This window comes from Borostomias antarcticus (assembly GCF_949987555.1).
Source record: "Borostomias antarcticus genome assembly, chromosome: 11".
Taxonomy (NCBI): Eukaryota; Metazoa; Chordata; class Actinopteri; order Stomiiformes; family Stomiidae; genus Borostomias; species Borostomias antarcticus.
The window spans coordinates 4,391,078-4,407,061 of record NC_140244.1 but is presented as its reverse complement, the minus strand read 5'-3'; the positions used below and the strand labels follow the sequence as shown (position 1 = coordinate 4,407,061).

General features: G+C 42.6%; 1 protein-coding gene across 1 annotated transcript; it reads right to left on the bottom strand.

Moving 5' to 3' along the window:
* Positions 1–2,130: 2,130 nt before the first annotated feature.
* Positions 2,131–13,520, bottom strand: LOC311315139 (tectonic-1-like; the record flags this gene model as incomplete). Its single annotated transcript, XM_084445741.1, has 14 exons — positions 2,131–2,350; positions 6,514–6,645; positions 7,125–7,278; positions 8,751–8,831; positions 9,187–9,284; positions 9,837–9,962; positions 10,707–10,865; positions 10,950–10,970; positions 11,434–11,546; positions 11,702–11,804; positions 11,948–12,099; positions 12,531–12,664; positions 13,112–13,229; positions 13,514–13,520. The coding sequence occupies 14 exons, from the start codon at positions 13,518–13,520 to the stop codon at positions 2,204–2,206; spliced, it is 1,545 nt and encodes a 514-aa protein (XP_084301867.1). The 3' UTR covers positions 2,131–2,203.
* Between the last annotated feature and the right edge of the window lie 2,464 nt (positions 13,521–15,984).

Below are 15,984 nucleotides of genomic sequence, written 5' to 3'. Positions count from 1 at the left end.
AGCAGTGTTTCCTGAGATGCTACATGCCCCTTGATAAATATGATCACACAAGTACCTTGTGATGGTTTGATAGTGTCATAGTTGCAGGGAGATGTAAAATCGTACTTAACCTGCAATTCCAGTTCCATAGCCATATTGGAGCATCCCTCCTCTAGCTACTCATCCCTCTAGCTGCTCATCCCTCCTCTATCTACTCATCCCTCTAGCTACTCATCCCTCCTCTAGCTACTCCTCCCTCCTCTAGCTACTCATCCCTTCTCTAGCTACTCATCCCTCCTCTAGCTACTCATCCCTCTAGCTACTCATCCCTCCTCTAGCTACTCCTCCCTCCTCTAGCTACTCATCCCTCTAGCTACTCATCCCTCCTCTAGCTACTCCTCCCTCCTCTAGCTACTCATCCCTCTAGCTACTCATCCCTCCTCTAGCTACTCATCCCTCTAGCTGCTCATCCCTCCTCTAGCTACTCATCCCTCTAGCTGCTCATCCCTCCTCTAGCTACTCATCCCTCCTCTAGCTACTCATCCCTCTAGCTGCTCATCCCTCCTCTAGCTACTCATCCCTTCTCTAGCTACTCATCCCTCCTCTAGCTACTCATCCCTCTAGCTACTCCTCCCTCCTCTAGCTACTAATCCCTTCTCTAGCTACTCATCCCTCTAGCTACTCATCCCTCCTCTAGCTACTCATCCCTCCTCTAGCTACTCCTCCCTCCTCTAGCTACTCTTCCCTCCTCTAGCTACTCATCCCTCTAGCTACTCATCCCTCCTCTAGCTACTCATCCCTCCTCTAGCTACTCATCCCTCTAGCTACTCATCCCTCCTCTAGCTACTCATCCCTCTAGCTACTCCTTCCTCCTCTAGCTACTCCTCCCTCCTCTGGCTGCTCATCCCTCCTCTAGCTACTCATCCCTCCTCTAGCTACTCATCCCTCCTCTTGCTCTGTCAACCCGTCCCTCCTTCGCTTACTGTAGGTCATAAGAGACGTGTACTTTCTGGGTGATTCAAGGCATCCCGACGCAAATCACAAACCCATCAATCATATCATGAAGTTTTCATATCAAGTTTTATGTCATATCAAATTTTATGTTTAATCATGCTCTATATTAAGAAACTGCTATATGTGATATATTTGCATTTTATGTTACTCGTACTGTAAATATTCCGGCCATTCCATTATGCATTCTGTTTGAAGTGACAATATGTAACTTAATGGGTAAATTCAGAGTTTATGTCCGAAGACTGCAGCCTGCTTGGACCAGTTAGGGAACGCTCACACTCCCAAATAAGGCCGTAGAAGAACATTTCGTGTTGCTGATTGAAGCTCAGCACTCTCAGCATTTTTTTCTAAAACTGAGGTGTCGACCTGACACTGGATTTTAGAAATTGCAGTAGCAGAGAGCCAAAAAGTGGGCTAGGCTACAAAGACAGTTTTCACAGAGGTCCCTTATTGATCCTGTCGATTTATCATAGCAATATATAAATATGTAAATATTTATATATATATATAGATATATATATATTATAAATAATGCTTAAAATCATACATATTTTTGCTTGAAAAAGTTGAATCAAACAAATTGGGGAAACTAGTGACAAATTAGCACAACATATTCTGCAGAAATTTATTTTTGTAATGTTAAAAGTATAGATTTCCTTAAAATGTGAATACAAGTGAATAAAAATGTATTTCCCACAGCCAGTACTGGGTGTGTCTTTCTCCCAATCAGACATTTTGAATGAGTAGCTGAAGGGGTGAACCAAAATGTAATCGAAGGTGGAATGTTTTTATGGTCAGTTGCACTACAATACTGTCCCACAACGCATTCATCCATGAACGTGTCCAAACTTATCAAAGGTTAACAAAATATCCATAGCACAGTGCATTCATGTCACGCTTCTATATGCAATAGGTTATTTAGGGCCATCTTTAATAGATGCATCATTACAATGACAAACAATGTACATTATTTGTTCCGGCTTGTCACGTATATTCCATATAAAAAAGTCCACTGTCAAACAATGAAAATCCTTCAGTCTTTTGTAGAAATGTAACTATATTCAAAACATAAAGCTTTTATTCTGATCCATGAATAAATTATATATATATATATATATATATAATATGTTCCTCATATTGACTCCAGGTCAGAGACAGATGGCTGTAAATCTGATGAGCCCAAGGATCCTTTTGTAGAACCGGGCCGCTTTCACACGAAGGGAAAGAAGAACCCGTAGGGCAGCGTGGCGTCGATGGTGGGAGGCGCCTGGTAGCCGGGGAGAGCAGCTGCCGACACCGGGACGAAGGTCACCGAGCTTGTGACAGATATGACGCTGCTTCCTCCAGAGAGAGAGGCCTGTGGACATAAAACAGAGTGGAACACAGCAGTTAAGATTCAAGATTCATTTGTCCCGAGGGAAATTTGTCTTGGACATACAGGCTGCTACATACAGTGCAAAGGTGCCATAACAAGGACAAAACAAAACATTAGTGCATAGACGTGTGCAAACGTGTGAACATAAAGTTAAGTGCATTCATACATTCATACATAATACAATCAACACTGCTTACGGTCCGAGTTTAGGAGACTAACTGATAATGGAATGAAGGAGTTTTTCTATCTGTTGAGGTATCGTTTCTTGTTTTTAACTGGAACTCTGTAACCATACAGTGTCCATACAGAGTGTTACATACAGGGTGTCCTGGCCCTTTCTCAGTGGTTTTAGTCAGAACTGACGAGCGAGCACTTGGCCGTTGACTAGTCGAGATTCATCAAATTGTGATCAAACGTCCAGCTTTCAAGTGGTACTCGTTTGATAGATGGGTTGAAAGGGTGTGTCATAGACACTTGCACATGACCGGAATGTACTGTATAGGACACGCCACACTCAAATATCACACCACACACACACACACTCGGTTACACATTATACTCTGCAAACTCACTGTATACGCTCGACTGCACTACTTTTTGTACATTGTTCTTTGCTTATCCTTTTTTGCACAAGCATTTTACACTCCCTTTTTGCACTGTCCTGTCTCGTCCTGCACCCTGTCCAATGTTGTCTCCATGTTAGGCCCCACGACCGAAAGCAAATTCCTAGTACGCTGTAAAACTGCATGGCAGTAAACAAATTCTGATTCTGATAGGGAACATGATGACCATGGTTCTATAATGAGATGAAAGGGTGTGTCATAGGGAACGTGACCATGGTTCTATAATGAGATGAAAGGGTGTGTCATAGGGAACGTGACCATGGTTCTATAATGAGATGAAAGGGTGTGTCATAGGGAACGTGACCATGGTTCTATAATGAGATGAAAGGGTGTGTCATAGGGAACGTGACCATGGTTCTATAATGAGATGAAAGGGTGTGTCATAGGGAACATGACCATGGTTCTATAATGAGATGAAAGGGTGTGTGATAGGGAATGTGACCATGGTTCTATAATGAGATGAAAGGGTGTGTCATAGGGAACGTGACCATGGTTCTATAATGAGATGAAAGGGTGTGTAGAGAACGTGACCATGGTTCTATAATGAGATGAAAGGGTGTGTAATAGAGAACGTGACCATGGTTCTATAATGAGATGAAAGGGTGTGTCATAGAGAACGTGACCATGGTTCTATAATGAGATGAAAGGGTGTGTCATAGGGAACGTGACCATGGTTCTATAATGAGATGAAAGGGTGTGTAATAGAGAACGTGACCATGGTTCTATAATGAGATGAAAGGGTGTGTCATAGGGAACATGATCATGGTTCTATAATGAGATGAAAGGGTGTGTCATAGGGAACGTGACCATGGTTCTATAATGAGATGAAAGGGTGTGTCATAGGGAACGTGACCATGGTTCTATAATGAGATGAAAGGGTGTGTCTTAGGGAACGTGACCATGGTTCTATAATGAGATGAAAGGGTGTGTCATAGGGAACGTGACCATGGTTCTATAATGAGATGAAAGGGTGTGTCATAGAGAACGTGACCATGGTTCTATAATGAGATGAAAGGGTGTGTCATAGGGAACGTGACCATGGTTCTATAATGAGATGAAAGGGTGTGTCATAGGGAACGTGACCATGGTTCTATAATGAGATGAAAGGGTGTGTCATAGGGAACATGACCATGGTTCTATAATGAGATGAAAGGGTGTGTCATAGGGAACGTGACCATGGTTCTATAATGAGATGAAAGGGTGTGTAGAGAACGTGACCATGGTTCTAATGAGATGAAAGGGTGTGTAGAGAACGTGACCATGGTTCTAATGAGATGAAAGGGTGTGTAGAGAACGTGACCATGGTTCTATAATGAGATGAAAGGGTGTGTCATAGGGAACGTGACCATGGTTCTATAATGAGATGAAAGGGTGTGTAATAGAGAACGTGACCATGGTTCTATAATGAGATGAAAGGGTGTGTCATAGGGAACGTGACCATGGTTCTATAATGAGATGAAAGGGTGTGTCATAGAGAACGTGACCATGGTTCTATAATGAGATGAAAGGGTGTGTCATAGGGAACGTGACCATGGTTCTATAATGAGATGAAAGGGTGTGTCATAGAGAACGTGACCATGGTTCTATAATGAGATGAAAGGGTGTGTCATAGGGAACGTGACCATGGTTCTATAATGAGATGAAAGGGTGTGTCATAGGGAACGTGACCATGGTTCTATAATGAGATGAAAGTGTGTGTCATAGGGAACGTGACCATGGTTCTATAATGAGATGAAAGGGTGTGTCATAGGGAACGTGACCATGGTTCTATAATGAGATGAAAGGGTGTGTCATAGAGAACGTGACCATGGTTCTATAATGAGATGAAAGGGTGTGTAATAGAGAACGTGACCATGGTTCTATAATGAGATGAAAGGGTGTGTCATAGGGAACGTGACCATGGTTCTATAATGAGATGAAAGGGTGTGTCATAGGGAACGTGACCATGGTTCTATAATGAGATGAAAGGGTGTCATAGGGAACGTGACCATGGTTCTATAATGAGATGAAAGGGTGTGTCATAGGGAACGTGACCATGGTTCTATAATGAGATGAAAGGGTGTGTCATAGGGAACGTGACCATGGTTCTATAATGAGATGAAAGGGTGTGTAATAGAGAACGTGACCATGGTTCTATAATGAGATGAAAGGGTGTGTCATAGGGAACGTGACCATGGTTCTATAATGAGATGAAAGGGTGTGTCATAGGGAACATGACCATGGTTCTATAATGAGATGAAAGGGTGTGTCATAGGGAACATGACCATGGTTCTATAATGAGATGAAAGGGTGTGTCATAGGGAACATGATGACCATGGTTCTATAATGAGATGAAAGGGTGTGTAATAGAGAACGTGACCATGGTTCTATAATGAGATGAAAGGGTGTGTCATAGGGAACGTGACCATGGTTCTATAATGAGATGAAAGGGTGTGTCACAGGGAACATGACCATGGTTCTATAATGAGATGAAAGGGTGTGTAATAGAGAACGTGACCATGGTTCTATAATGAGATGAAAGGGTGTGTAATAGAGAACGTGACCATGGTTCTATAATGAGATGAAAGGGTGTGTCACAGGGAACATGACCATGGTTCTATAATGAGATGAAAGGGTGTGTAATAGAGAACGTGACCATGGTTCTATAATGAGATGAAAGGGTGTGTAATAGAGAACGTGACCATGGTTCTATAATGAGATGAAAGGGTGTGTCATAGGGAACGTGACCATGGTTCTATAATGAGATGAAAGGGTGTGTCATAGGGAACGTGACCATGGTTCTATAATGAGATGAAAGGGTGTGTCATAGGGAACGTGACCATGGTTCTATAATGAGATGAAAGGGTGTGTCATAGAGAACGTGACCATGGTTCTATAATGAGATGAAAGGGTGTGTAATAGAGAACGTGACCATGGTTCTAATGAGATGAAAGGGTGTGTCATAGGGAACGTGACCATGGTTCTATAATGAGATGAAAGGGTGTGTCATAGGGAACGTGACCATGGTTCTAATGAGATGAAAGGGTGTGTCATAGGGAACGTGACCATGGTTCTAATGAGATGAAAGGGTGTCATAGGGAACATGATCATGGTTCTATAATTCAGACGGCTTCCCTTACAGCTTACTGCGGTTCTCCAGCCCTACAGTAGGTTTGTTGCCTCGGGGACTAGTTTGTTACCAGAACATGGTTTAAGCCCAGGAAGTGACTTTTCTTGTTAATGTGCAATTTCTTTCCTCCCTCTCAAAGAGAAAGCTCGCTTTTATCTGAAGCGACTGACAATAAGTGCATTCAACGTAGTTTAGTCAAGAGAACTACTAGTTGCCAGAAATCATAAGTGTATCTCCTTTCTAAATAAGCATCTAAGAGCTTAACCAGTCCTAAATTGACACGTCCAAGAGTATCAGGACAGAGGAGAGTTTGTTCTCGTGGCGTGAAGTGACTGTCACTGCAAGGAGGGCCGTCAATGACAAGTGTTATTAGTACAAGGGACAGAAACCTTTGTGTTCTTTATAACATTTACCAAGTCGCTGGTGTTGGTGTGAATTACTTCTTTGACACTCGTGATCTGAGCTTGGGGATTCACCAAAGATCCATAGTTGGTCCATTTCACTTCCAAATGAAGGGACAGGGGGATGCTGCAACTCTGTGGCTCCTAAACAGAGAAAGAAACTTGAGAGGCGGAGTCTGGCCTGACGACATACTGACCTGCCATGTGTCATCACAGTTTGCGCCATTCTAGTTGAGAAGCTAGACCTTTGCAACTTTTTGCAAAATGCAAACTGCTCAAGTTGGTAAGGGAAACAAACAAACCATTTTCTAACATCATTATATACTTCTTCCAAACAAATAATCTTTGTAAAGCAAATTAATCTACCAATTTGGCAAATATGTCATGATTCTACAGCTGAAGCAAAGGATCCTGGTAAAGTGACACCACCATTCACTAATCACTAATGTCACACCCAGAGACAAATAAAACAAACTTGTCTCTTATTGTTTCTTATTAACAATACTATTGTTGTTCTGTGTATTATTTTATATGCTGTAATACACAACAGCATACAAAATAATGTGCCAAATCAATGTCCATGTAGATAACTGTATCTAGATCAACTTTGCCAGCTTGCTCACCATGGCTATTTTATCTCTCTTGATTTGCACCCAGTCCATTGGATTCTGAGGTAGGGAATTCCCAAAAGACGCCACATACTGGGGGATGTGTTGCCCCCTCAGCGCCCCCAGTAAGACTTCTGAGATCTGAGAGCAGTTAGCAGTCTGCTCCAATCTGAAGAGGGAGAAACACCGTCATTAGATGGGTGTGGCCCTATCCCAATACACACCCGTGCACCAGAGTGCGCACTTCTGCACTTCGTGTGCGCGTACCCCTAGGGGTGTAGGGTGTCCCGTTTCTCATGTCGTGTTCGCAAGGGTGCACCCTACACCCCCAATGCACCCTTTATGTACCCTTCTCGTGAGTTCGCATCGAGGCACACTTCGCTGAAGTGAATAGACCACAGTTCATTGCGTTCGTCATGCTGGTAGGAGGGACAACATGGCCGAGAAAAAGCAATGTTCAAGAGTAAGCGAAAACAACTGTTGCACGCGTCTAGTTTTAGAATCATGCATTTGAAGTTACCAAACATGGTAACACTTTATAATAAGTGCATACTATAAAGCATTTATTAAGTATTTAATTCATCAAGTAGTTATAAAGCATTTACTAGGCCGTTGGTAAAGTATTATGTGGGAGGTGATCTAAAATATAAACTATCTATGCTTTACACAGCATTTACTAATGTAATATTAATTCGATTTCAACTAGTCTGCAGTGTATTTATTTATTTATTTATTGCACAGGGGTGGTTTTGAACCCTGGTCTACTGCCGTGCAAACACCTGTCTAAACCATTAGGCCACGGAAAACAGTGCAAATTGACTTTCTTTAGTGCCTTTATACAATCCAACTGGTTGTGCAATTTCAGCACCTTTGAAAAGGCAGATTAGTCTACTTACTAAAGGTGTATTACTGACCTCATAAAATGATTTCTAGTACATGCATTACCTCCTATTTAACATGTGGGACAAACAGATTGGTGTTTCAGTATCATATCCCAAAACAAATGAGAATGTCCTCATTAAACTAGATTTTGGAACAGACATGCCCACGGTAACTCGACAAAAGACCAAAAACAGCTGTGAGAGATGTAAACAACGAACGACGTCACCAAGGGTGTCCCACAAATTGGTTTTGTAGCATCCTCGTAAAGTGCAGACTTTCACACTTGTCTGTACCCTTGCACACCTCTGGAATGACGTCACCCAAGTGCACACCTCAATGGGTATTGGGACAGGGCTCTTTATACTGGATTTCCCAGGCCGATGTACAGAATTTAGGTCAACATGGGTTTACTGTAATGTACAGTAACATGGTACTGTAACATAGGTTTACTGTAATGCACTGTAACATGGGTTTACTGTAATATACTGTAACAGGTCATTTTGATCATTAAAACGCTGTGTATATTTTGCCAATGCACCTTATCACGATTTAGTGTTACTTTTGCACCGACAGACTTATGCATTCTAAAACATAAACATTTGGTACTTCTAGATGTTCTAAGCCTAAATACAGTAAAAGTGTTACATTTATGATGGTATGTATGTCTGTATCTAAAGGAATGATTACACTGTAAAAGGTTTCCAGTTGCTGCGGGCGTGCAGGAAGCCCTGGTGGTTCTAGTGGGAACTGCTCTCTCACCTCAGTGTGCAGCCAGACATGACGTCCAGTCCGAACAGAACGGCGGAGCGCTGGTGTGGCCCTCGGAGACAGTCCTCCAGGCTGGTCCCATGGAACAGGGTCAGTTCCCCCCTGGGATCAGAACTCTCAACGATTCCAGTGAACTACTGTTAAGAACACAACGTGATAAACCGTGACACTACTCAACCGGACCAATCATTTTGCAAAGCTGAAGATACCAGGTTACCAAGAGGACTGATGAAGAAGAAGAAGACGAAGACGAAGAAGAAGAAGAAGAAGAAGCCAATTATTGACAGTTGACACTTCCAAGATTTGAACAATGATCAATGTTTTTTGAACTCTGAACTCCTGCATTTTGGAATAGCAATAGGGGTCACAAATTACAGACTGCCCATATAAGGGTTTTCATATTCCTATCCATATAATCAGTTTTTACTAAAAAGGATATTCTGCTGTTCTTGATCCCGCCACTAGGGGCAGTCCCAACACGTAGCCAGGATTGCCACTGTAGTGGACAGTCGCCTCCGCATCTTCCTATCGGGAAAAACACAAAAATAACCAACACTACAGACATAAACATTGACACTACTCACCCCACCATCTCACTGTCTCTTAATAGAGAGAGACAGATATCGACATATTTCAGGAACTAATGGGTACTGCTGGTTGGTTACAAAGTCCCATCAAAACTTGCCTTTTTTTTTTAACAGCTTATACATTTCGTCTTATGAGTTGATCTCTTTTCAGGTGTTCTAGTTGTTCCATTCTTTGTACAATTAGGTGCTAGTTATCTAATTAATCTGGAGAAAAAATATACTTGGAAAATGTATGATGGGTCTCCCATAACTGGAAGAGAACTGATAACTTGTTAAACAAGATGGTCATGAAACGTCATCTTTTTTTTACAGTACTAACAACCATCAACTCTATAGAAATTGAATACATGAATCTGTACATTGTAGCATTATCTTACTGGAAAACAATTTACGACTGACAGGTGTCATTTATTTCAACTAAAGCCTGAGGTATCATTTATTTCAACTAAAGCCTGAGGTGTCAAAGCCTGAGGTGTCAATTCTACAGCACCTGGATGAACGTGATGTGAAACTCCTGCTCTACTGGCAGCGTCTGTCCAGTGACGGCTCCCAGAGTGAGCGCCACGCTCACGTTCACAACCTCCCCGGCCTCACTGTGAGTGATCAAATAGCCAGCCTGGAAACACAAAACAACATCATCGGTATACAGTATAGCAGCACTAGCTTTCCTGCGGGTACCTCAAAAGTAGCTACTTAATTGGTGTTAAATTATAAACAGAGTCAAAATCCTGCATTTTCAGTCTCACCTAGATCCATATACAGTGAGGGAAATAATTATTGGATTGTTGATTTTGTACGTTTGCCCACTGACAAAGAAATGATCAGTCTATAAATTGAATGGTAGGTTTATTTTAACAGCGAGAGACAGAATAACAACAACAAACATTCAGAAAAACACATTTCAAAAAAGTTGTAAATTGATTTGCATTTGATCGAGTGAAATAAGTATTTGATCATCAACCAGCAAGATTTCTGGCTCCCACAGACTGGTTATGTCCAGGAGGCACACAAATTAGTCCTCTCCCTTTAAGAGAGTGCTCCTAATCTCAGCTCGTTACCTGTATAAAAGACACCTGTCCACAGAAGCAATCAACCAATCAGATTCCAAACTCTCCGCCATGGCCAGGACCAAAGAGCTGTCCAAGGACGTCAGGGACAAGATTGTAGACCTGCACAAGGCTGGACTGGACTACAAGACCATCACCAAGCAGCTTGGTTATAATTATAGACTGATCATTTCTTTGTCAGTGGGCAAACTTATAAAATCAGCAGGGGATCAAATAATTATTTCCCTCACTGTAGGCTGCTGAAACACATCTTAGACTAGTTCTAGATATATTTTGTTTTAATCGAGCCTCACCTGGAGCACCACATTGGCACACAGCGTTGACCCCAGCGTTGACCCCGTCTCTGGGGTGAGCAGGACCGGGTCGAGGCTCAGGTCATCTGTGAGCAGCAGTGGACTTTGAGCACCTTCCAGAGACTGATAGGTGATGGACGCAATCTCCACAGCGACAACCTGCAGCAGACACAACTACAGCTTTCTATTCCCCCCATGGCCTATTCACTACAGCTGAAGCTGCCAAAATACTGGATCACTTACCGCTGCGTCTTCTGTTTTCCCCTGTGAAATATAGAGAATTCAGTTTAGAGACCCTCTGTACAGTGCTGTGAAACCCAGCAGTTTTCAGCTTAAAAAATATTATAAAATAATTATAATTTTATAAAATTGTCTTTTAAGACCACCTACCAATCCACTTTTTGGGGGGGATAAGATCATCTTTCAGACCTTTACAGAACAGCACATTCAACTGATCTATTTCTCCAGTCAATACCAACTCTGTATCTACACCCGTGTTCCATGTGAACTGGCGTACATCAAACATCAAGCTTGAAACCCCTGCCCCTGTTTCCAAATCACCAGTGGTAGAAAACAAAATCTAGCACCCCAGCACTCTCAGAATCATTCGATCTTATTCCTCACATCTCAGTTCCGTGACTGACGTCGCGTTTAGGTCACGGATGTCTATTGCAGTTAGCAGGGAGACATAATTCAGTGGTTGAGTGCTGAGGAGAGGTTCGCTCACAGAGAGAGGGCGAATGGCTGTGTAGGTCCGCATGTTCAGGGCGGGCAGAGTGGTACAGTCTTTCTCTAGAAGAAGGCTCCGCGAACATCTGGTGGTCTGGTCCCTTAAAAACGCTGAGGAGAAATTAAATAACGGCATGAGGAAGAAGCTGGGTTTCAACGAGTCAAATCAAATCAACACTTTATTTGTGTAGCGCATTTCATACACAGAGGCAACACAATGCGCTTATTGTGTGTGTGTTTTGGGGCGGGGGGGGGTCCGGGTATACCTGCAGGGTTCATGTCCAAGCAGTGGGCTGTGACAGAGGGGGCCGGCAGATGTAGGAATCCCCGGCTACCATCTTCTTCCCGCGTTCCCATCACATCCCCGAACTGAGGAGACGGGAAGAGACACTCGTTACCATGGTGAAACACACATGACCACTGACGACTTTGAAATTATTTTTTAATCTTCTTATAAAATCAACATCGCAAATAATCCCTCGGACAACAGCGTTTGGCTGGTGGAGTCTCACCCGGTACCCCGGCCAGGTTAAGTCATCCGGAGCGGACGTCGTGTCGCCTTCCCGTTCGGAACCGAAGATGAACCCTGCGAACCGTCTGAAGAGGTCGTCGAAGTTCCCGTCTGTCGGTACCTCTGGTACGCCGTAGGCGAGGCCTGCGTCGTCTTCAGCACAGAAACAACACACAGACGGCGTCTGAACATTCGAACGAGGGCGCTGAATGCAAACGATAAGAGACTTTACTCCAAGCAAATGTGAATGATGTGGCCAGAAGCAACTTCCAGAAAATGTGTGTCTGTCTAGGTAGCGTTACTTTGTAGCTTGTTGTTGTCGTTTCTAGACAGAGGCAGTTCCAGTGTGATGGTAATTAAATATCTGACGCCATTCATTCTGAATACAACAGTCTAACGCGGAAGGCTTGTTCAAATAACGTGAACTGAGATCACACACTTTGAATGACAAGCTTTCATGGTTATTCGGTCTACATGTTTGTTTAGTTCAGAGATATTGACTCATTCTGCAACAGGTTGGGCAAATAAGAAGTTGTTTCCTGTTTACACCCATGTAGGCTGTCCTTTTTAAAGCATCCACTTACTGTTCGTGAAGTGAATGCAGAAGAGGCCTGGGTTAACCTGCCGTTGGATAGACTTCTGTACATAAGCAAAGCCGTCTACGGCGACACCAATGGAGTAGTAGGCAGCATCCTGACGGCAAAGCTTTGGATTCCCACTGTAAAGACAGACAATGGTCAAAACACTAATTTTTGTTTGATAAAAAGGTCTGCACAAAATGAGCACAGATGTGTGCATTTTGTATTCTCAAGCCAGGTCTGCTACCTCCAGAAGTGACCGCACAGATTTGCACAAACTTTACCACAAAGTAGACTGAAGTTAACGCTTGTTAATGAGTTGATGCATTTTATGATTTTGTGTATGTCCAATTTTTAGGACCAGGGTGGATGTGTTGTACTATAACTACTGTAAGCCAAGGCTAAAACATGCTTTTAAAGTCGGAATACTCTTGTGCTATCATCCCATTTCCAAGCTATTTATGAGGACTGGGTTCACAGTCAAAGCTCATAGCCTCAGCAGTGATAGCAGTGACCTTCAGAATTATTGACCCCCCCCCCCTAAAAAAGGTAAGCTAAATAAATGTCATAAAATGAACACTACTTGCCTGACTCTGTGAACTGAACAGGCGGTGAACAGAGCCAGTTCTGCGCTACAGTCAGGATCACAGCAACAGTTCACATCACACTGGCTCAGCAGCTGATTGCATGGACACAGTGTGGTAACTAGGGAGAAAATCCACAGAACAAACATACAAAATAAGCTAGCACCTCATTCACCTGTGTTCTTACATTTTTCTTGTATTTATTCATTATGGACCATACTGGCCTGGTAAGCCTTCCTGACTGCGACCTCACATTTTGTTTCACTCCACAGATCAGTTTGGACTCTCTCCTAAAAATATTCTGTATTTATCACACATCACTGAAGTTAGGCTATTTAGAATTCATTTATACTGAGAAGAAGCTTTTACAACCTGGGTCTGGGTCTCAATAAAAACAAAGTGTACACAACATGACAATGGGAAGTTAAACAGCTACTGTACATTCTTCAGGGTCGATTAGACACACCACCCTCCAGAAATGGCCACCGGGGAGTGCTGTCTCACAAAGTCTGCCTCTCAAGCGGACTCTCCCAAGAGACACTGGGAGATTAGACACACTCTAGTCTACTCGTCCCAAGCCCCCAGGAATCGAAATCTAAAGTGAAGGCCTATTGAACCGCGCCATCTTGGCTAGATTTGTAGTCACTTGGCTATTTCCGGTGACTTTTGACTTGCGCAGTTGAGCTTCTCTGGCCGACGCGCGTCCACGAAAAAGTTCACATTTATCTGAAATGTAGACGCGCGTTCCCGGCTCTCTCTGCTCTCCCCGCTTTGATTTAGCAATGAAAACCGGCTTGCATATTAACCTGTTTTTGTCAAATATATCAATTGGAGAAATTATTTTTTGATCCTGGCATCTTAGTTTTAACAGGTTAAATATAATTGAACATGTTTTGTTTGCTAGTAGATGGTATTCATTCCGTTCGCGATAACGTTATTGCAGCCAGGCTAAATTCCTCCAGGGAGCCAGTGACCGGCGAGTTGAAGAGCTTCACTCCCCGCCAGCAGGAGCTCTGGCCGCGGCTACCGCATCTCGGAAAACCCGCTGAGTTCCTGGCTGCTATTTCACATTCGCCCTTGATCAATCCCAATACCGATCCATGGTAATAATGAATCAATCGTTCAGATCAGATCGGCAGTGCTGCATGCATGTTACAACATCATTGTTAGCTTTATTAACATAACCATAGCCTACATTTATCTCTCTAACGTTAGGCTATCCATCTTACACCAGTCGGCCATTCGATAGCTGGAAGCGGTCAACGCCAACGTTGACTGAAAACACCCAAACTCAGTGTATCGTTTCATCTTCATGCTACACATCAACTCCTTTACATTGTATGTGAATAAATTCCTGTTATTCTAAAAATATCCCATTTCTGTCCATTCCTGGAAAAGGCTAATAATTGCTGTCAAATGATCACTCCAGTTTATCACCGTATCCCACTACCATTTCAACTATGCACAGGAGGTTGTCTTGTGGTCATTTTCATTAAAAAATGATTAGCCTGATCAGTTTGTTGTATGTATTAAGCCCTTTTTGAGCGGTATGCTTGTATTAATAGCTTATAGCTTGCCATACTCACCAACCTTGGGACCTCAGAAATAGGGAGCATTTCCAAACCAAATTGCGGGGGGGGGGGGGGGGGGGGGCATTAAAAGCATTACAAATTAGACATTAAAAGCATTAAAACGAAATGTGAAACATTATATATATATATATATGTGTGTATGGAGCAATTGTTTTTAATGTCCGACTTTTGTCTGTGCTGTTCAGTAAATGTGCATCTGTCCTAATTTATTGTAGCCTATCTACTACACAACCTAGTTCAAATTTATGAATCTCCCGCGGAAGTCAGGAGGGTTGGCAAGTAGGCTATGGTCACTGCTCCCCAGTAAAATTGAATAATTGAGGGGTTACTTACAGTACAAAAAAGTACAGCATTTGTAGAACTCGGATACTACATAAATTGCCATGCAAAGCCAGAGACTGTTGCTTGTAGACGACAAGACTGCTGTAACCATTCAAATGTGGAGGCTACACTGCATTGAAGGTGGGTTGGCTTACTTGACACAGAACACAGAAAACGGACACCACAAAAAAGGGCTTAAAGCAGGTCCTAAACAGCAGCAGGTCTGGTTGAGGTGTGAACTGGTCTCCTAAAAATGGCTTGAGCTGTGAGGATAAGAGGAGGCACCCTGTTTCTGTTATTACATTTCAATAATAGAATATGACACACAAACCACATACATACACACATACACATACAGCCCGTCTTGGTTTAAAGCCCACTCACCAACGTCAAGGTGCAAGCCTATCGAGTGGGAACACGAGACCAATCACGAACAGGACAAACTCAGACGGGACAAAACAGCATACAAATAATCAAGGAATATGTATGTTGTCATGCTGTTTCACATTTCGTTTTAATGCTTTTAATGTCTAATTTGTAATGCTTTTAATGCCCCCCCCCCGCAATTTGGTTTGGAAATGATCACGCCGCGGAAGATTCATAAATTTGAACTAGGTTGTGTAGTAGATAGGCTACAATAAATTAGGACAGATGCACATTTACTGAACAGCACAGACAAAAGTCGGACATTAAAAACAATTGCTCCATACACACACATATATATATAAGACAATCTCCTGTGCATAGTTGAAATGGTAGTGGGATACGTTGATAAACTGGAGTGATCATTTGACAGCAATTATTAGCCTTTTCCAGGAATGGACAGAAATGGGATATTTTTAGAATAACAGGAATTTATTCACATACAATGTAAAGGAGTTGATGTGTAGCATGAAGATGAAACGATACACTGAGTTTGGGTGTTTTCAGTCAACGTTGGCGTTGACCGCTTCCAGCTATCGA